The 23,242-nt window shown below is 36.0% G+C and overlaps 1 protein-coding gene across 1 annotated transcript in view; it reads left to right on the forward strand.

Annotated features, from left to right (window-relative positions):
* The window catches only part of ZDHHC2 (zinc finger DHHC-type palmitoyltransferase 2), a 152,503-nt gene extending 141,139 nt beyond the window's left edge, over nucleotides 1-11,364 (forward strand). Inside the window, exons 11-12 of the mRNA XM_007954939.2 lie at nucleotides 7,779-7,891; nucleotides 11,324-11,364. Of these exons, the coding sequence (XP_007953130.1) occupies nucleotides 7,779-7,891; nucleotides 11,324-11,364 (154 nt within the window). The remainder of the gene's footprint in view (nucleotides 1-7,778; nucleotides 7,892-11,323) is intronic.
* The last annotated feature ends 11,878 nt before the right edge of the window (nucleotides 11,365-23,242 follow it).

A 23,242-nucleotide genomic window follows, 5' to 3' on the forward strand; every position in this document is an offset into this window, starting at 1 on the left:
AAAGAAAAAAAAAAAATGCAACCAGGAACAGGAAAAAGAAATAAAGCTGAAAACTAGAACCTGGGAGGGGAAGAATAAAGAATAATAGTAAAAAGGACAAAAGTAACAATAATAGTAGTAGTTTGAAAACAGACAAAAACAAACAAACTAAAAAAGAAAAAAAAAAAAATTGGGGTAGGGCAGGGCACCCAGACTGGGATGGATTTCCTGCTAACCCAGAAGATGGGTAGGAGTGAGTGATGGCTGTACCTCCATTCACCAAGAGGGTGTGGGGTATAAGTGTAACAAGGGGAATGTTGCACCTTTCCAGGCGTCTGTGTCTGGAATGTCCTTGCGGTTCCCGGCAAATGGATCCTGTTCTTAAGTCCTTGGAATCTGGGAGAACGCTGTCACTTTAAATATCCAAAATGGTCAAACCGCTTGTAAACATTCAAAATGGCTTCATCCTCTGGACTGACAAAAGTCCACAGCTCAACCTGCCTTCCTCTTTGCTGTGTCCCCTTTTATTCCCTAGCCCCCAGAGCAGTCCTTTGTGCAGTCCCTGGCTAGCAGGGTTGATTTTTAAGTTATTTCTTAGGTCCTACCACCACTCGGCAATATCCAAGCTGTCTGTGCTGTCAGGATTGCTGCCAGACCACAACTCCGTAAGTCTCCTTTTTTGGTGTTTTCATGCAAATTCTTCTACTAGTTGGAGTTTAGTCCATTTCTATATCCTTCCCTTCAAGGCTTAGGGGTCCAAAATTATCTTCTGTATCTGTGTTAATTAGTTCCCCTTTTCTTTTTTGAAGAAGTTCTGTCCGCTATTTCTGCCTATTCCGCCACCTTACCGGAAATCTGTGTTCAGCTATTTTATTTAATCATATCTTCCATTCATTTTAGCTATTCCATTCAAGAGCAAATTTCAGAGTCTCTTCTGACATCCATTTTGGCATTTTCTTTCTTATCTTTTTAATGACTTTTCACTTTCTTCATGTATGATGTCCTTGATGTTATCCCACAACACGACTGTTCTTCAGTCATTAGTGCTCAGTGCATCAGATCTATTCTTCAGATGGTCTATAACTCCAGGTATGATATATTCAAGGTCATATTTTGGCACTTGTGAACTTGTTTTAATTTTCTTCAGCTTTCATTTGAACTTGTATTTAAGAATTGATGGTTATGGTCCACAACCGGCACCTCACCTTATTCTGACTGATGATTTTGAGCTTCTCCATCTTCTCTTTCCACAGATATAGTTGATTTTATTCCTATGTATTTCATCCAGTGACGTACAGATATATATTTTCTATTTATGTTGTTGAAAGAATGTATTTTCAATGAATGTTATTGGTCTTGAAAAATTCTATTATGCAATCTCCAGTATGGTTTCTGCTACCAAGGCCATATTTTCCAACTACAAATCCTTCCTCTCTGTTTCCAACTTTCACATTCCATTCATCAGTAATTATCAATGAATCTTGATTGCATGTTTAATTAGTTTAAGACTGTAGAAGATGGCAAAAATCTTCAATTTCTTCATCCATGGCCTTAGTGGTTGGTGTTTAAATTTGAATAATAGTCATATTAACTAGTCTTCCTTCTTTTTAGGTGCCATCAAGTTGATTCCAACTCATCACAACTCTGCCCAGTCCTGCACCATCCTCACAGGCATTGCAGTACTTAAGCCCATTGTTGTAGCAAATGTGTCAATCCATTTCATTGACTGTCTTCCATTTTTCAAAGACCCTCTACTTTACTGAGCATGATATCCTTCTTGAAGGACTGGTCCCTCCTGATAATATACCAAAGTACAAGACACAAAGTCCAGCCATTCTCATTTTTAAAGAACGTTCTTGCTATACCTCTTCCAAGACAATTTTGTTCGTTCTTCTAGCAGTCCATAGTATAGTCAGTATTCTTTGCCAACATCATAATTTGAATGCATCAATTCTTGTGCGGTCTTCCTTATTCATTGTATAGCAGTCACATGTATATGAGACTGTTGAAAAGACCATGACTTGAGTCAGGCACACGTTACTCTTCAAAATGACATCTTTGCTCTTTAACACTTTAAAGAGGTCTTATCCAACAGATTTGCCGAGGGCAATATGTCATTTGATTTCTTGACTGTTGCTTCCGTTGGCATTGATTGTGGATCCTAGTAAAATGAAATCCTTGACAACTTCAATCTTGTCTCCATTTATCATGATGTAGCTTATTGCGAGAATTTTTGTTTTCTTGATGTTGATGTGTAATCCATGCTGAAGGCTATAGTCTTTGATATTCATCAGTAAGTGTTTCAAGTCTTCTTTACTTTCAGCAAACAAGGTTGTCATCCACATATTGCAGCTTGTTAATGAGTCTTTCTCCAATCCTGATGCTGTATTCTTCTTCATATAGTCCAGCTTTTCAAATTATTTGCCAAGCATACAGATTGAATAAGTATGGTGAAAGGAAAAAACCCTGATGCACACTTTTCCTTTTTTTAAAACCCTGCAGTTCCCTTGTTCTGTTCAAATGACTGTCTCTTGGTCTCTGTACAGATTCCTCTTGAGACACTTGAGTTCTCGAATCTTTATTCTTGACAGTATTATTCATAATTTGTTATGATCCACACAGTAAAATTCATTTTACTAAAATTCATAAACACTAAAACATTGGTAAACATCTTTCTGGTATTCTTTGCTTTTAGCCAAGATACACCTGACATTTGTTGTTGTTGTTGTTAAGTGCCGTCGAGTCGTTTCCGACTCATAGCGACCCCATGCACAGCACTAATGCCTAGGGTATTGATCTTTATGGGTTCTGTTTCATTTTTGATGACTTACAACATTCCTAGATTCATACTTTGTACATTCCATGTACTGGTTATTAATGATGTTTGCAGCTGTTTCGTCTTATTTTGAGTCATGGCACATCAGCAAATGAAGGTCTCAAAAGCTCTTCTCCATCCATTTCATTAATATCAACTCTATTTTGAGGATGCATTTCTTCCCTGTTGTATTTTGAGGGCCTTCCAAAGTGTGGGGCTCACTTCCAACACTGTATCAGACAATATTCCTCTGTTATTAATAAGATTTCCACTGGCCAATTTTTCTTTTTTAGAAGTAGATTGCCAAGTTCTTCCTCCCAGTCTGTCTTAGGCTGGAAGCTCTGCTGAAACTTGTCCACCGTGGGTGACCCTGCTGATATTTGAAATACCAGTGGCATAGCTTCCAGCCTCACAGCAACATGTAAGCCACCACAGTATGACAAACTGACAGACATATGGTGGCCATTCTTGCCACCATGTTTTTAGTGCTCTTTAAAGATGTCTAACCATTATCTGAGACATTTCTGAGCCAGGATGGGAAGAAATCTGGGAAGGCCATCAACTGGAGGATTTTGTTCCACTTTAACTTTGTTTTGATTCCAGTCCATCAAGAATTTGAGGATAGCAACAGAAAACTCTGAATTTTTATTTTGACTGGTGCTAATTGACAAAAGGCAAAACTACTTAATCTTTTAAAATGCTATATGTGAATTTTTAATGTGTTGAAACACTAACTTTTATATCTTTAAGACAGATTCATTGGAGTGTGACCATACCTTTAATTTTTAAATGGACATCAATAGCAAAAGCATAACTATAATATCATTTTTTATTGTGATTAAAAAATATATAACAAAATTCCAACAGCTTTTGCATGTACAATGTAGTGACATTAGTTACTTTTTTCATGTTATATAACTACCATCATTATCCATTTCCAATTTTTTTTCATCACCCTTAACAGAAACGAGTGCCCCCTAAGGAATGGCTTCCTTTTCCCCATTCCCTCTTGCCCCTAGTGGCTGCTAATAAACTTTAGTCTTAATACTTTTGTCTATTCTAGATGTTTCCTATCAAATAGTATTTGTCCTTTGTGTCTAACTTATTTCACTTAGCATAATGTAGATTGCCAATAATGTTTTCAAGGTTGTAGCATGTATCAAGACTTCATTTCTCTTTATGGCAGAGTAATATTCCATTGTACATATATACCCATTTTGTTTATCCATTCATCTATTGATGGGCATTTAGATTGTTTCCACCTTTTGGCTATTGTGAATAGTTTAACAATGAACACCTGTTTGTATTTGAGCTTTCTTTTAGGTATATGCCTAGGAGTGGAATTTCTAGGCTTTAAGGTAATTTTTCAACTTTTTCAGGCATAGTATAATTTTTTGTTAGTTTTTTAAGATTTTGTTATGGCAGTAAAGCCATATACACTGCCCTTATACCAGCATGACTCCCTTCCAGTACAAATTTCTTATAGATCACAATACTTTTTCCTGTGGAACCTGTATTACACCAGATTTTTTTCAAGTCAGTTTCTGGCAATGATTCCAAAATCATTTTAGTTGTCACTTCAGCTAAACCTATTTGCCACGCCAGCCCTAGAGTGCTATGTCAGACCAGACTCTACCAATTAATGAAAAGGACATTCTCAGATGTTTCACAGAAACATTGAAAGTTATCACTCCATCAAACTTAGACTTGAAAATTCCACAGAGCTAAATGTTAATAGGTTTTCTTATGCCTCTATAAAGTAAAATCTAAGTGTTTTTTTTTTAACTTTTTATTGTGATTTGAGTGAACATTTGCAGAGAAAATTGGCTTTCCATTCAACAGTTCACAAACATTATGTTTTGTGACACTGATTACAATCCCCACAATGTAACATCACTCTTCCACTTCTTCTCTGAGTTTCCATTTCCACTTGTCCATCTGTCCTGTTCTTTCCTGCCTTCCGAATTTTATCCTTGGGCAAAAGCTGCTCCTTTAATCTTGAATGGCTCTTTTAAGGAGTGAGTACCCCTCTAGTGTTATTATTCACCTTATAGGCCTGTCTATTGCTAAAATGTAGTTCTAATAAATTATTTAAAATATGTGTTCAAGTTTTTGTAAGATTTAATAGTAGTTTTCAGTAATTTTTTATCCTCATTTTTTTTGTAGTTTAAAAGTATTTGGATTTTAGAGTCAGTATCTCTCTTTCCACTAAGAATACTGTGGAGTTTGGGAGAAGTCCTAGTTCTGGTACTTTTAGTCAACGGGGTGATCTTGAAGAGGTCAAGTGAACTTTTTTAGACCCTCTGTTCCATTCTAAAGTCCCCCTCTTATATAAAATTCTATAATTTTCCCTGATTTTTAAAAAATAAAGTTGCTTTGAGGTGACTTCCTACTCATGGCATCCCTGTGGTTACAGAGTAGAACTGTGTTCCACAGGGTTTTCAAGTCGGTGACTTTTCGGAAGTACATTGGCAGGCCTTTCTTCCAAGGGGCCTCTTGGTGGGTTCAAACCACCAATCTTTTGGCTGGCAGCTGAGCACTTAAGCGTTTGTGCCACCCAGTGATCTATTTTCCCTGATGAAAAAAAAAAAAAAAAAAAACCTCAGTGCCTGCCATCAACTCACTTCAGACTCATAGTGACCCCCACTGGGTTTCTAAGGCAGTAAATCTTTATGGAAATAGATGGCCTCATCATTCTTCTGCAGAGCGGTTTGTAGGTTTTAACCGTTAATCCACCTTCTGGTTAGCTGTGAAATGCCTTAGGCACTGCACTAGCAGAGCTCACTGATTAGCCCATACCAAATTCTATGACTAGTCTTGGCCTCCCTGCTGTCCTCCACAGGTGTATATCTGATTACCTGCTCAGCATAACTAGCTGTCAGAAAGCCATCTTCAACTTGGAACAGGCCCAAAACAGAACTCATGATTTCCCACCTGTCTCCACCCTCACCCACCTTCTAAACTGATTCTCCCCAACCTTCCTGCTTTAGTAATTGATGATCCCCATTCTTCCAAGTACTCAGGCCAAAAGCCTTGGAGTCATTCTAAATTCTTCTCTCAGTAACTTTGTGTTTACCCTATTTGCAAATCCTCTCAGATCTCCAAAATGTGTCTATAATCTAAATACTTTCTCTCTCCTTCCATGACGGCATTCCTGGTCCAAGCCATCATTATTTCTGTCATGGATTATTTCAATAGCTTCCTAACTGATCTTCCAGGTTCTGTTTTTGTTGCATTTAATTCTCTTCTCATTAATTGGCCAAATCTGAATCATTCTTCTGCTCTAATCCCTCCACTAGTTTCCCACTTCACTCAGAATAAAAGCTTGTGAGGCCCTGTCTGATCCCTAGACTCTAACACCTTTCTAACCTAATCCCTTGCCAATTACCTGTCACAATCTTCAGCTTACACATCTTCATGTTCCTCAAACATACCAAACATGCCTCTTATTCAGTGCTTCTATCCTTGCCAATCTTCTTTTCCTCCCTGTTCTTCCTCCAGATATCTGAATAGTCTGTCTTCTCTTCATTCCCTTTCTGCTTAGATGTAACTTCACAATAGCCACCATCTTTGAAAACTCTTCGTAAAATAATAACTTCCTCCTGCACTTCCCTTTACTCTGTTTTATTATCATAGCTCATATTGTCATCCGACTTACTATTTTATAAATATATATAATTCTTTGTGAAATATCCTTGAGATAAAAGACTTTGTTCATTGATGAAATAGGTACTCTGTAAATATTGTTGAATGAATGCATCCTAACCATTTTGTAGAATCTTATTAACAGTAATAAATCTGTAAGAAGTCTCTAATTAGTACACTGTACCTGTTACATGGTCCCTTTCCAGAAAAGTAGTAAGAATTAGAGATTTTCATATGAATACATAAGAAGCTTAGGCAGAGACATGCTGGAAGGTTTTTGCTTTTGTTTATTTGAATATTGTATCTTTAAGTTTTTAATAATATTAAAATGCTACAAAGTGAAAATATTCTCATATTTAGATACGAAGTAATAATATCCTTTAAAAATTAGAGTAGTTGTCTCAAGTAAAATATATCAAATTATTCTTGGAAAAATTTTAAGTAGTTTTTACTTTTGAGCATTATTATTGTAAAAATACATAATAGTTTCTATGATAGTCATTTTTCATGTCTTTATTATAAGTGAAGTTTTACTTTAACTTACATATATTTTGTCATACCATCCAAGATATTAATATGTGGCATGTTCATCTAAATTTTGAAACAAATTTTAAAGAAATTCTTCTTTCAGGGCTCCCTGCCTCCCAAATTAAATGTTAGATTCATAAAACTTGCTAAGATCAGATCTTTTCAACCTTCCTGTAAGCTATTTGGCAAATCTGTCCTTTCAGTTTCAGACACAGAGACAGAGAATTCTTTGTCCAAGATCATTTAGGCCACACCAGAAGTATTACACCAGTTTTTCTGAAACTTTCTTTTCTACTATCACCTTCATATTTTTTTCTATATCCACATACCACTTACAACATTAGTATTTCTGTTTATATATGTCTTTTAATTAGCATTTAAATTTATTTTTAAACAAAACTTTATATCGCTGTTATAAATGAGAAACCAGTAAATTTGCCATAAATGGAATGTAACTGTAAAAAATAAAATTGTTAACAAAATATTACTAAGTTCTAACTAAATTCCAGTACCTATTAAAGTTTAAAGCTGTAAGCTTTTATCTGTGTTAAAAATGGAGGTGTGCCAGAGTTAGATATTATCATCTTCCTATTGTAAATCAGAAGAATAGAAAGAGAACTAAAGAGAGAATATTTTTCCCATTGTGAGTCATTGTTATATTTTCTCCTTGTGTGCCCCGAATTATCTTGGGTACCTCCCAAAATAATTATAATAATCTTGCATCATGAGTGGTTTGACTTTTGTACTTTGGGAAATACTCAATAATATTATCAAGAGTTAACTTATTTTTATTTTTATTATTATTATGCAGTCCTGAAAACCACCAGTTTCCTGCAAAACCACTGAGAGAGTCCCAGAGCCACCTTCTTAGTGATTCTCAATCTTGGACAGAGAGTGGCACATATCCAGGAAAGGGCAAAGCTGGTAAGAGTGTAATTTGTTTTAAAAATGTTTTTAAAAGGTGAAAAAGTTGTGAAACAATTGAATTATATTATCTACATTAGGTTTTTTGCTTTATAGCTAGACTCTCCTTGTAAAATTAGAATTATTTTTGAAGAACTTCCATTTGTGAGGTACTTGGACTAATGTATGTTAGTAGTAGCATATCATTGTAGTGAGTTTATATGTCCTCCAGAAATTCATGTCCACCCAGAATCTCAGAATGTGACCTTATTTGGATTAGGGGTTTTATAAATATAATTAGTTAAAACGAGATTAATTCTGGATTAGGATGGGGCCTATCCAGTGAGTGGTGTTCTTACAAGAAGAGGAAAGGACACAGGAACGCAGAAAAGAAGGCCTTGTGAAGACAGAGGCAGAGACTGGAATGAGGCAGCTATAAGCCAGAGGACACCAGTGATCGCTAGGAGCCACTAGGAGCCAGGAAGAGGCAAAGAGGGATTCTTTCCCAGAGCCCTAAAAGGGAGCATGGCTCTGGCAATACCTTGACTGTAGATTTTTAGCTTCCAGAATTGTAAGAGGATAAATATCTGATTTTTCAACCACTCAGTTTATGGAAAATACTGTAATAGCTCTAGGAAATCAATACAATCATTGCTTTTTTTTTTTTCTAGTTTAAAAAACTAGATCTTTTTTCCCTGTACCTTAAAGAAAATGATAGAAATGAAATTCAAAGTATAAAGTACAAACAATGGAAATATGTGTTTTATTTACCTAGTGCCACTCTATCAGAAAATACCACAAATTAAATGGCTTGAACAAACAGGAATTTATTCTCTTACAATTTAGGAGGTTATAAGTCTGAGTTCGAAGTGTCAGGTTCTAGGGGCTGGGTGAAAGCCCCTCGACTTTGGGCTTCAGCTCTGCTGCTTGCTGCAGGCCCACTGGAGCTGGAGGTGACTCTTCACGCAGGCAGCTGCTGGCTGCTGAGGCTGACAAAGCAAAGTCAACAGGTAAAAAGGCACAGACCCAATATTACCAAACAATATGTTGTGGTTATGTGCCATCGAGTCGGACCCAACTCAGATCGACCCCTCCTTGGGTTGCTGAGTCAGTATTACTATGGAAGCAGATTGCCCAACCTTCCTTCCGAGGAGTGGCTGGTGGGTTTGAACCGCCAGCCTTCTGGTTAGCAGGCAAGTGCCTTAGGCACTATGCTAGCAGAGCTCCTACCAAACAATATAGCAGGCCACTAATTCAAGTTCAGAGACAGTCCCAAGATTGTCAGGAATCATTGCAGGCTGCTAAATGAAGACTTGGCTACACACAAGGTCCAAGCGTGCCAGAAAGCTTGGAGACCTTTCTCAATACTTCTCCTTATATACTGGAAGCAGACCACATCCATAAGGCAGCTACTCAGCTGCTCATGGCAGATTCCACCATGGAGCTGATTACCAATCTCACCATGGGAAATGACTACATCCGGCTGCTAAGCCAATCAAAACCAGGCCCAGCCAAGTTGACACATAATCTGACCCACCACAATATGTAATCAACTCAAACAAAGAATTGACAGTATCTACTGAAAAGGATCTCAAATTATGTAAGTATTTTTTACTCTCATATCTATCTAATATCAAAATGTCTGATTAAAGTGATTGCATGATTGCTATAACTTTAACCCAAACCCACTGTTGTTGTCATTTTTGACTCATAACTACCGTACAGGGTTTCCCAGGCTGTAAATCTTCATGGAAGCAGACTGCCTCATCTTTCTTCCATGAAGTAGCTGATGGGTTTGAACCATTGACCTTTGGTTAGTAGCTGAATGTATTAACCCCTACACAACCAGAGCTCTTTCTGGTTAGTTTAGCTACCTGTTCATATAAGTTTAGCTACTTTTTATCTCTTCGTATCCCATTCATATTCTCCCTGTTATTGTTGATCTTAATATTTTGATTACTTCAGCTACTATAGCTTATTGACAAAGAACAAACAATGCTTTGAAGTCAGGCAGACCTGGTTTCAAATCCCAATTTGGCACCTAATTGACAAATTACTTAACCTCTTTTTATCTCAGCTTTCTTATCTTTAAAACATCACATATTTCTCAGAGGTAAAAACTAAATCCACTGCCACTGAGTCGATTCCAACTCATAGTGACCCTATAGGACAGAGTAGAACTGCCCTATAGGGTTTCTAAGGTGGTAAATCTTTACAGAAACAGACTGCTTCATCTTTATTCCATAGAGCAGCTGGTGGGTTCAAACCACTGACCTTTTGGTTAACAGCTGGATGCCTTAACCACTGTGCCACTAGAGCTCATTGCTTTCCCAGTGCTACTAAGGTTTAAACAAAAATATTGTAATCATACATGCAAGTATATGTATGTGTGGTATGTGTGGTGTTACTGTGAGGCCAAAACCATACATTAAAGAACTATTTGCCAGAGATTCTCCAGATTGACTTTATTTTTCAAAACTTTCAAATCAATTTCACTTTACATCCTCTCTCAGCACTACCTAAATTTGGTTTATTACACTTTAGTGTTTATTGGTTTATTTGAAATCTCTTTGGAATTTAGTGATAGTGAAAAATAGATTGTCCTGAGTAGAAATTTTAAAGTCATCATTTAATTATATTCAGTCTTATTCTTCTAACATATACACTTCCTTTACAGATTCTTATTCTTATGACATATATACATATATATCCTCAGAGGATCCCCAGCATTTTTGATATTCATAATGTGGCTTCTCACTCTTTGGCTTTAGCCTTGCTATTCTCTTTTCCAATCTATGGGAAGGTTAGGTGGTAATGAAACAAAAATGGATTATGCCCATTTGCCCTTTGAAACCTGTAAGTTTCCTTAGAGAAAAAGACATGATGAATAGTTGGAGGTCTATTTTTAAGGGGGGTGGATAAACAAAGACCTACCTTTATTCCATAAGTGATTCATGTTTTATCTCATAGCCCTGCATTAACATATAAGTGGTTGCTTGGTTTTTATGTGCTATTATTTAGGCATGTTAGATTAATTTTTCTGTTAGTTTGATAGATGAGTTGAGAAACTATGTAAAGTTTAGAAGATGTAAATAAGGGAAGGATGAGATGAGATAGGGCTCACAGGTGAGTTAGACAAGAATAAGGTAGGTAGGTGAAGATGTACAAAACCATGGTTAAAATGATGTGAATAGTGTCAGGTTTAATAAATCTTTCACTCATTTGTGCCCCTACTTCCTCAGGTGTGTAACTCTGTTTTTAAAATGTTTTGTGACACTGGTTGTGGCTGACACTTGATCATTTGTATGTGTGTGTAACTGTAAACTATTTTATAAACACCCCATACTATGAGCAAGGCACCTTTAGAAGTATACTGGGAGAATTCATAGATAAATAAACAAATCTCTGCCTATTCATTCAATAGTAACAAAAATGCTGATTCATTTTATTTAGGTATGAGCAATCCTGCATTAACCATGGAGAATGAGACTTAACTCTTCAAGCAAAATATATTTGTACTTTATAAAAGTAAGCTATGTTTTATCTTGGTTGTTATACTTTTTATTTTTAACAATTTTACAATTCTCTTAAGGAAAATTGTCTCCTTAAACATTATTATTTATTTTTCAGCAACTGAAATTAAGTCTTAGCTGACCCTAGTGTCACATCAGTCATACTAAGGCTTCTGGTCATGAGGCTATTTCAGTATTAACTAGTATATAAATTATACTTGATAAATTATAGAAATAAGTTGATGAACAAAATTCGTTTTTGTAGTCATGCATTAAAAGGCAGAGATTGATCCTAAAATGTTGAACTTTACATGAAAATTAACATGTCATTTCATAGGATGAGGCAATTTTTAATTTTTATTTTCTTCAGGATATACAATGCTCATACCCTTGACTATATATTAGCAGAATTTCACTGGGTCCAAGTACAAGATGGCATCAGATAGGACCTAAGGTATTTGACTGTTAATCAGAAGGTTAGTGGTTCAAACCCACCAGCCAGTCCACAGAGGGAAGTTGGTGCAATCTATTTCCTTAAAGATTTACTGCCTCAGAAATCCAGTGGGTCTCTATGGGTCAAAATTGACTTGAGGGCAGTGGATTATTTTTTTTAAGTACAAGATAATTATATCTTGTTAGCAAAATCCTCTGAAATTCCCATATTTTAGTCACATTAGCACCCCATAGTGTGTACTATTCTTAAAATGCTGGGTTTTCCAAATCATTTTCTTTAGATCACAATTGTTTCTAAACCTGTAGTTCCAAATAAATTTCTTTACCACATAATCTAATTATAAACATTTTGTCAATAAAAACTACAATAAAGAGCCCCTTTGGAAAAAAAGCCAAAAACATCTAAACAAAACAAACAAGTGTATATATATGCTGTCATATACACATAAAATCAAAGTTGTCAAGACCTCTGTTACAAAACTGCAATCTGAAATCCTAAAGTCTAAGAAAGGCAAGAGAGTAGCATCTGTAACAAATGATTTGTGTCAAAATATTTCAGGGACGTACGGTTTTTTGTTTGACTGATTTGCTTTGATAAATATTAATCCTGCAGTTTTCCAGTTGACTAGTATTTTGATTTTGGATGACCAGAATCAACTATGGAAACATGATGGTACAGTAGATCAGGTCTATCATAACAGTGGTTAAACCTATTGTCATTGAGTCGATTCTAATTCATAGCAAACATATAGGACAGCATAGAACTGCCCTATAGGGTTTCCAAGGCTCTAATCTTTATAGAAGCAGACTGCCACCTTTCTCCTACAGAGCAGCTGGTGGGTTTAAACCGCCAGCTTTTCGGTTAACAGTCGAATGTATAACCACTTCTCCACCAGGGCTTCTAATAACTATGATTAGGATAGTGAAAATTTAATTTTCTTATTTTGGTTAAATAGCATAAGAGAGACTTTTTAAATTTCTGGAAATAATTATTATAATGTAACTATAAATATAAAAATATGAATCTCTAGCCAATGTCCAAATGAAATATTTTACAGAACACATGAAAATATAAAATTTAATATTTTTTTAGTTCAAAACATTCGTTTCAAATCATCAGTACCATTGTTTCTGAGGTCAATGTTATTACAAATTTTTGTATGTGTTAAATATTTTACATTTTTACATAGTAATATACTATATAAGTTATTTAGATTACCAAGTATTTTGGCACAATGTCAGTGTCTCTTGTTCATCACTCTATCTCTAGCACCTTGCACAGTATGAGACACATAGTGGGTTCTCAATAAACACTTGATGAATATAAACACAATATAATAAAAAAATTTCACAAGAACCTGATTTTATATTTTAATATGGATATTAGTGGTCATACTAACCAACATGCATCAGCTGCACAGACCTAAAAAATAAAGTTGATTTTCTGATACAGTGCTTTTCATTTTCTTGACATAACAAGGGACAATAGTATTTTTTTTTTAATTATTTTTTCTAAGGTAGTGAATGGATACTAGACTTCTTTAAATAGTTTTTTTTTCCTTGCAACTAAGATTTACAATTCATTCAATGCATACTAATACTCAATAATATTGTCTGATATTGATATGTCTAATTTAAATACATTCCTAAATAATATCTTCATAATTTCTTTTCTCTTCTTCTTGAACTCTATTACTAAATAATCTGTGGGCTATTTATAAAATATTTCCTAGGTCAGCAGTTTCCAGATAGTTGTAATGTGCCTAGCCCCATAACTCACTGCCATCGAGTCAATTCTAACTCACAGTGACACTACAGGGCATAGTAGTACATAGGGTTTCCAAGACTGTAAAACTCTACTAAAGCAGACGGCCTCATCTTTCTCCCTCAGAGCAGCTGATGGGTTTGAACCACCAGCCTTTTGTTAGCTGCCAAATGCTTTAACCACAGTACTACCAGAGTTCCTACCTAACCCATAGCAGTTCTCAAGAGTAGATTTTTGTTGTTGGTAGTTACCATCTAGTCAATTCTGACTGATGGTGAGCTCATTTGCAGAGTAGATCTCTGCTCTGTAGGGTTTTCAAGGTTGTGACCTTCTGGAATTAGATTGCCAGGCCTTTCTTCCAAGATGCCTCTGTTGTTGTTGTTGTTATGTGCAGTCGAGTCGGACTCAACTCATAATGACCCCTCCCCTGGGGTTCTGAGGCAGTATCACTACGGAAGTAGATTGCCCAACCTTCCTTGTGAGGAGTGGCTGGTGGGTTTGAACCGTCAGCCTTCTGGTTAGCAGTGTAGTGCCTAAGGCACTACACTACCAGAGCTCCCAAGATGCCTCTAGGTTGGTTTACACTGCCCACTGTTTGACTAGTTGTGGAGCACTTAACCATTTTTAACACCTAGGGATTCCTAAAAGTAGATTAGAGGTTTAGCCTGCTCAACCTTCCCCAACATACAATCTAGATTAAAACAAACAGACCAACAAAAAACCTTGTGTTTCTATACACGTGAAGTTTTAAAATTATTCCCTTCGTCCTCCTTCCAACTTGCAACTCCTAAACAGCTGGTTTCAGACTAATGCAGAACTAATACCCTAGAACCCTGCCACTAAAATTCTGTTCCACGGATCAGCAACATTGCTATCATGTGGGAGGAAGCTTGTTAGAAATGTGGAATCTTGGGGAGTATCCTAGACCTACTGAACCAGAGCCTCATTTTCTGCATTTTAACAAGATTTTCATTGTGTATCTTTTATAAGATGTATATATTAACGTTTGGGAGGTATTGGTCTGTCTGTATTCAAGAATTGAACTACTGAGATTTCTAGCATGGAAAACATTTCTAATTTTGAACAAGGAATGTTTTTGCAACAAACAATGAGTTGATAAGTTTTTTTATGGTTAACAACAGTTTCATGTTTTCTGTCTCATTTCAAGGTATCATTGCTGTAGATGGATGGAAGAGGCTTCCTACAGAAAGACACGTTGGCCAGTTATTCCCATTTCCTGTTGACTGGATATGCAGAATGTTAATTGATTAGTTCTCTTCAAGCCGTTGCTTAAAACATAACACCTTTCTTATACAGTATCAACCAATACTAATAATGATTTATGATTAAAGGTGGACCATATCTTCTATCATAAAAACTTAGAATAAATTCATGGTCTAGTTTCACCCAAATCTTTGGCTAGCACAATTTATCACATAAAATCTGATTTTCCAATTCAGAAAATTGAAAATATTAAGATACTGTTTGAGATTTGAAAGATTTCAAGACACAATACAATGATAAGCTTTATTTGTGAAACCTGCTAGTCACCTATGAGAAGGTGGAGGTAGCAAATCAGACTTCTTTGTTTATTCCTTCTGATATGAATCAAGCCTCAGAGAGAGTGAACTGTTCCAACTCTGAATTCATTACAAAGTCCAAGTGGCCTGCAGTTGAAGATCGCCGTCCATTTTTACCAGACTCTAATCCAATTCTGGCCTTTGTTCCCTGCTGGGCAAAAAGTATGGCCATTGAAGCTTATGCTCACTGACAAAGCAGTTGGCTAGATAATTTTTGTCAGAACTAAAACGTTTCAATTACATCAGGAATATATTTTCCCTCTCTTCTAATCTTAATTGGGAAGAAAGTCTACAATAATAATTATAATGATTGATTTATGACATTTTGTCAATTTGATTTAAAATACATCTTTTCAGGTTATTTCTCCTATTGAATGGAGCAAAAATACTGAGTTTCTATTAAGAAATTCCTGATGGGTCAAAAGATTAATTGTCCAGTGACACCTTTATTATTTCTGTGTCCTCTCAGAGAAACTATGACAGTGCTTCTCAGAAACCTATTTAAATTATGCAAATTATCAAACAAAATATCATGTTCTTTTGGAAATTTAGTTCAACATGAACTAAAGCAGCATGCTGTTTGGAAATTTAGCTCAAGATAAACTAAAGTGGTGTGTTTGTTGATGCCAAAATGTTCGGCTTCAGTAAATATACTGAGAAGCTCTTGTGCCTTTTATGCACTATTTAAAAAAAAAAAGAGTTTTGTTCATTTTTAATTTTTAATTTGAATGGAATGTATGTAAGTTTTGTAATTAGCAAATGGAAAATAGGCTGTATACTTTTTTGGGTACTGACTTCGAGGATTTAAAGCAGATTAACTACACAGCTAAAGAACTGATATTTAATCAGAGATATTTAAAAACTGATATTTAATCAAATGGTATTAAACTTTTGGAAATCTTTGTTAGACAAAAAGTCAGCACAAAATAAACTAGAAGGACCAGAGGATAGTGGAGTATAAGATCCTTGCAATTATTTGCCCTTGCTAAAAATATCAAGAGTTTATGTTAAATGAGTTTATGGAAGAATGAATGTCAGCCAGACGCATTTTATAGTCATTTGTGTGCAGTTCTTTGAACAATAGGATGCTGTCTTTAAAACATTTTTTTTAATAGTTTAAGATTTTATTCTGATAATCTGCTTTAAAAAAACTCAAAAAATATGATACATTTTTACTTTTTCTTAACTTAAAGCATTTGTATGGTCATCATTTCTCATTACCTAAAGTGCCAGAATGGAACCTATAGCTATTGCTAGAAGTCTTACGGGCAACAGCAGCACATGATGTATTAAGAGTTTAATGCAATCAGGTTTTTTTCAAAGTACTACAGGTGTTTTCTCAGACAAGATTCTTTTAGGTGTTCCCACTTACCACTATTTTTTTTTTAATTTGAGTAAACTTGTCAAACTGGAAATTAAGAAAAAAAGAGAAATTTTTCTTTTACCTGCTAGAGTACCATTAATTTTTTCCCCTTTAGATCTTTCATGTAATTATTCAAACATATAAATCAATACATAGACTCATTTGATTTTAAAACATTAAAACATTTTTTAAAAAATGTTTTCATTAAGTTGTAATGGTTTCCTTTCTGTTTTTATGCTATGGACAACTTGTAAAGAAGTTTTGTTTTTCTTTTTAGTTCTAAGGGTTTATAATTTTTTGGATATGATTGCATATTTCATTAAATATGAAGTATATATTATACCTGAGTGAATAAAGCAACAAATAAACCTACATTTTGTATATATTTATATAATTTACTTTTGAAATACTTTACTTTTTTAAAAATTAATGGTTTAATTCAAAATTGAAGACAAATATAGACTTCAGCTGTCCTAATTATCCATTAAACTGATAATTTAATTTTTTTCTGTTTTTAGAGATTCTACTATGCAGACATTAGGATTTAAGAAGTTTTTCATTTAAAAATTATTGTACAAACTGCCACATATACATTACTAAACTTTTTGCTATTGTGCAATAAAAGAGGTTTTGTTATTTCAAATTGCATCTAAATATAAATGACCAGACATTCATGGAAATGCATCTCCACAAATCCCCTTCAGTTAGACCTGAATAAAGTCTGGTTGATAACCTTCAATTGCTGTCTATATGAAATTGCCTTTGCACTGACAATCTAAATTGCTCTGAACATATATTTTTCTTAATAGTCTACCAGGGCTGCTACTAATGGCAAAATTTATGTCTACATCCTGGCTATATCATAGGTTTTTTTGGGGGGTGTGGGAGGATTGGTGAATGGTATAATTACTCATTAGCAGTAATTAAATGATTCTCAGGACAGTTGGTAATCAGACTGTGAAACTCAAGTTCACTGTAATCACTATTGGAAATTTGGCATATGTTTGACAAAAAAATAAACTGTATTCACTGGGGAAATCAAAGGATTTATGAACATGTATACAAAAAAATTATGTTAGTAATTTTAAGATTCATGCTTCAAGAAAACAAAATTTGGGGGGAAAAAACAGTTACTCCATTATATTATGAACTAGGAAATTTTCCCTACTTTGGAATACATGTAAACTTGCTGAACTGGTTCTGAGGTTACACCATAGTGCACAAATAATGCACATACAGTTTTTGCAAACCCTTTGCCCATTGGTTTCCTATGTATGCTTTGCACGTTATATGTATTGCATGTTATTTACATGGGTGTGTTATTTACATGTGAAAAATAAGGTACTCATTATTTGATCACATATTTACCTGTTAAAGTGATAGTTTTGATACTTTTATGAGTTTTTTGTTTTGTTTTTGAAAGTGCAAACAAACACAAACCATGTAAAAGGGTATATGCGAACCCACTTACATTGTAATGTTGGAGATAGCCCCAGTACCACCGTCCTTCGAGGGATTTTTCACAAATAATATATCCGTGGGTAAGGTCTTTCTGTAGAAACCTGATTTTCCTAAGTAGAAAACTACGTGACTTAATACAAAATGTTTCCAGGGCTACGCTCCTTTTTCTATATACAAGCCTATTTAAATGTGAAAGAGGGCCCTGTTACACACCTTACATATCTGTTACTCTTTTACAAAGATACCACTGGAATTTTTTAACCTTGTCACAGTAAAACTTTATAGATTCTAGTTTTTATTTAAATTTTAGCAACTTGATCATGCTAATTATTAAAAACATGAAATAAATGCAAACATTAAAGCAGTCTTGTTTTAAAAATTGAACAATCTGATCCTCATTGGATTTCCTTTAGAATTTATTACCATAGGATCTTATTTTGTTACTTGACACACGAAATGGTTATTACCCATTATAATATACATCCATGCACTTTCCTTTTCACTTTGCTGTGTTGGATTTCCTCTTTCATGGTAGTGTTCTGATTTGCAAGTAGTGGAAATCACTGAAGGAAGCATCTTTCAAAGAAAGTCCCTGGATGACACAAATAGTTTGCACTCAACTACTAACCTGAAGGCTACAAGTTTGTATCCCCCCAGGGGCACCATGGAAGAAAGACTGGATGATCTGCTTCTGTAAAGAATACAGCCAAGAAAGCCTCATGGAGCAGTTCTAGTCTGTAACACATGAGGTTCATGAATTGGAATACACTCGACAGCAGCGAGTTTTGTTTTTTTTTTCCCCAAGAAAACTTGGGTGGAGCAAAAGCCATAAACACAAAGTGTCTCCCAGTGCAGTGTCCAGTGTAGCAGGAGGCTCTGCAGTGGAATACTTTTTTTTTCCCCCTTCCTCAAAACAAAATCCCCTTGAATGTGAATAAAGAGGATGCTCTGCAATAGTGCAGCCTATTGTTAGGTGCCATAAAGTGGGTCTAAGGCATCTCAATGTACAACAGAATGAAACTGCCTGGTCCTGTGCCGTCCTCACAGTTGTTGCTATGATTGAGCCCATTGTTGTGAATCCATCTAGTTGAGGGTTTTCCTCTTTTTTGTTGATCCTCTACTAAGCATTATATCCTTCACCAGGGCCTAGTCCCTTCTGATAATATAACCAAAAATACAGGAGACAAAAATCTCACCATCCTTGTTTTAAGGAGAATACCAGCTCTTCCAAGGCAGATTTGTTTGTTGTTCTAGTAGTCTACTGTATGCTCCATATTTTTCGTGAACACCATAATTCAAATGCATCAATTCTTCTGTTTTCCTTAATCACTTTTCAGCATTCATATGCATATGCAGCCATGGAAAATGCCATGGCTTGGGTCAGGCACAACTTGGTCTTTAAAGTGACATCTTTGCTTTTCAACATATTAAAGAGATCTTTTGCAGCAGATTTGCCCAATTTGACTTGTGGATCTAAGTTAAATGAAATCTGTGGCAACTTCAATCTTTTCTCCATTTATTATGATGTTGCTTTTTGGTCCAGTTGTGAGGATTTTTGTTTTCTTTATATTGAGGTGTAATCCATACTGAGGTCTTTGATGTTCATCATTAAGTGCTTCAAGTCTTCACTCTGAGCAAGCAAGGTTGTGTCATCTGTATATCGCAGGTTGTTAATTAGTCTTCCTCCAATCCTGATGTCATGTTCTTCTTCACAGTCCTGCTTCTCAGATTATATGCTCATTGTACAGACTAAGTGTGGTGAAAGGATACAATTCTGACACACCTTTCCTGATTTTAAACCATGCAGTATTCCATTGTTCTGTCCAAACGACTGCCTCGTGGTCTATGTGCAGATTCCTCATGAGTATAATTAAGTTATTCATAATTTATTATTAACCACACAGTTGAAGGCCTTTTTACTTTCACTAAAACACAAGTAAGCATCTTTCTGATACTCTGCTTTCAGCGAAGATTCATCTGATAGCAGTGTAATATCCCAAGTTTCACGTCGTCTTCTGAGTCTGGCTTGAATTTCTGGCAATTCTCTATGTACTGTTGCAAGCATTTTAAAATTATTTTCAGTAAAAATTTATGTGACTGTACTATTAATGATATTGTTTGATAATTTCCACATTCTTTTGCATCATCTTTCTTTGGATAGGGCACAGATACAAATCTCTTCCAGGCAGTTGGCCAGGTAGCTGTCTTCCAAATTCCTTGGCATATTCAAGTGAGCACTTCCAGGGTTGCATCTGTTTGTTGAAATATCACAATTGGTATTCTGTCAATTCCTGGAACCTTGTTTCTCACCAATGCCTTCAGTGCAGTTTGGATTACTTCCATCAGTGCCATCAGTTCTTGATCATATGCTACCTTCTGACATGGTTGAATGTCAAGCAATTCTGTTTGATATAGTGACTCTTCCTTCCATCCTCTTTTGATGCTTCCTGCATCTTTCACTGTTTCACCATAGAATCTTTCAATTTTGCAACTCAAGGGTTGAATTTTTCTTCAGTTCTTTCGGCTTGAGAAATGCTGAGCATGTTCTTCACTTTTGATTTTGTAATTCAAAGTCTTTACACATTTCATTATAATCCTTTAATTTGTTGTCTTGGCCTATCCTATGAAATATGTTCAGCTCTTTTGTGGCATCATTTGTTCCATTTGCCTTAACTATGTTTGTTGAAGATAAAGTATTCAGAGTGTCTTCTGACATCCATTTTGGTCTCTTCCCTTTCTCTTGCCTTTTGAATGAGCTTTTGTCTTCTTCATGTATGATGTCTTCCCACAGCTTGTCTGGTCTTCAGTCATTGGTGTTCAGTTTGTCTAACCTGTTTTTCAAATGCTCTCTAAATTCAAAGAAGAAATACTCAAGGTTGTATTTTGTTTGTGGGTTTGTTTTAATTTTCTTCAGCTTCAGCTTCAACTTACGTATGAGCAGTTGTTGATCTGTTCTACCGTTGGCCTCTGGTCTTGTTCTGACTGATGAGACTGAGCTTCTCTATCATCTCTTTAGGAACTCTGGTGGTGTAGTGCCTAAGGCATTTGACTGCTAACCAGAAGGCTGGCGGTTCAAACCCACCAGCCACTCCTCGTAAAGAAGTTTGGGCAATCTACTTCCATAGTGATACTGACTCAGAAACCCAAGGAGGGGTTGCTATGAGTCGGATCCAACTCGACAGCAGTGAGTTTGGTTTTTGTTTATCATCTCTTTCCGTAGATAGTTGATTTGATTCCTGTTGTCGAGGCCCATGTATATAGTCTCCATTTATGTTGTTGCAAAAAGATATATGCAATGAAAAAGTCGTTGGTTAATCAAAATGTATCATGTGATCTCTGGTATCACTTCTATCACCAAAGCCATAGTTTCCAAATTCTGATGCTTCTGTTCCCAACTTTTGCATTCCAATCACCAATGCATCCAGATTGCACGTTTGATCAATTTCAGACTACAGAAGTTGATTAAAACCTTCAATTTCTTCATCTTTGGCTTTAGTGGTTGGTGCACACATTTGCATAACAATCATATTAAGTAGTCTTCCTTGTAGGGATATGGATATTATCCTATCACTGACAGTATTGTAGTTTAAAATAGATCTTGAAATGTTCTTTTTGATGATTAATGTGATGTCATTCCTCTTCAATTTGTCATTCCCTGCCCAGTGACCATATGACTGTCTAATTCAAAATGGCCAGTGTCAGCCCATTTCAGCTCACAAATGCATAGGAGAACTTGAAGCATTTATTGATGAAGATTAAAGACTACAGTCTGCAGTATGGATTACATCTCAACATAAGGAAAACAAAAAATCCTCACAACTGGACCAATAAGCAGCATCATGATAAATGGAGAAAAGATTGAAGTTGTCAAAGATTTCATATTACTTGGTTCCCCAATCAACACCAATGGAAGCAGTAGTCAACATATCAGACAATGTATTGCACTGAGCAAATCCGCTGCAAAAGACCTCTTCAAAGTGCTGAAAAGCAAAGATGTCTCTTTGAAGACTAAGGTGGAGCATAACCCAAACCATGGTATTTTCAGTCACCTCATATGCATGTGAGAGCTGGACAATGAATAAGGAAGATCAAAGAAGAGTTGATGCTTTTGAGTTGTGGTGTTGGTGAAAAAAGTACCATGGACTGCCAGAAGTAACACACCTGTCCTAGAAGTAGTGCAGCCGGGTTGCTCCTTGGAAATGAGAGTGGCCAGACTTTGTCTCACCTACTTTTGTCATGTTGTCAGAAGGGACATTCCCTGGAGAAGGATATCATGCTTGGTAAAGTAGAGTGTCAATGAAAAAGGGGAAGGTCCTCAGTGAGATGGGCTGACACAGTGGCTCCAACAATGGGCTCACATATAGCAAGGATTGTGAGGCTGACACAAGACCAGGCAGTTTTGTTCTGTTGTACATAGGGTTGCTATGAGTTGGAGCCAACCTGACAGCACCTAACAACAATACATAGAAGGATATTTATGTGTTCCAACCCATTTTTTGGCAACTTCCAGTTTTCTGGTTCATACTTTGTATATTCCATGTTCTGATCATTAACGGTGTTTGTAGCTGTGTCTTCCCATTTTGAGTTGCACCACATCAGCAAATGGAGGTCCCAAAGGCTTTAGTCAATCCACATCATTAAGGTTGACCCTACTTTGAGAAGGCAGCTCTTCCTCAGTTGTATTTTGAGTGACTTCCAATCTGAGGGGCTTATTTATTACTATATTGGACAATTTTCTTAAGGTTTTCAGTGGCTAATTTTTCAGAAGTGGACTGCCATATTCTTCTTCCTACTGTCTTTGGAAGCTCCAGTGTAACTTGTCCACCATGGGTGATCCTGCTGGTACCATCACAGCAACATGCAAGCCACCATAGTATGACAAACTGAAAGACAAGTGGTGGTGGTGTAGTTTAGGCTAATAATAATAGTCTCTTGCACCCTTCAATTGTTCTTATATCAACAGAAAGCTCAAATATGATGATCTGGGCAGTGCCAAAAGAAACAACTTTAAATTACTTGCAGCCCTTTTTCATAACAGGAAAGTGACAGTGAAAACAAAATGTTAATACCCAAAGATAGATCTTTCTTTGGTGGTCTTGTTTATATCTGTTGTTGTTGTTGTTGTTATGTGCCGTCGAGTCGGCCCCGACTCATAGCGACCCCTCCTTGGGTTTCCGAGGCAGTATCACTACGGAAGTGGGATTGCCCAACCTTCCTTCCGAGGAGTGGCTGGTGGGT

Source organism: Orycteropus afer, unplaced genomic scaffold (genome assembly GCF_000298275.1).
Source record: "Orycteropus afer afer isolate SDZICR_OR568_19922 unplaced genomic scaffold, OryAfe1.0 scaffold00483, whole genome shotgun sequence".
Taxonomy (NCBI): domain Eukaryota; kingdom Metazoa; phylum Chordata; class Mammalia; order Tubulidentata; family Orycteropodidae; genus Orycteropus; species Orycteropus afer.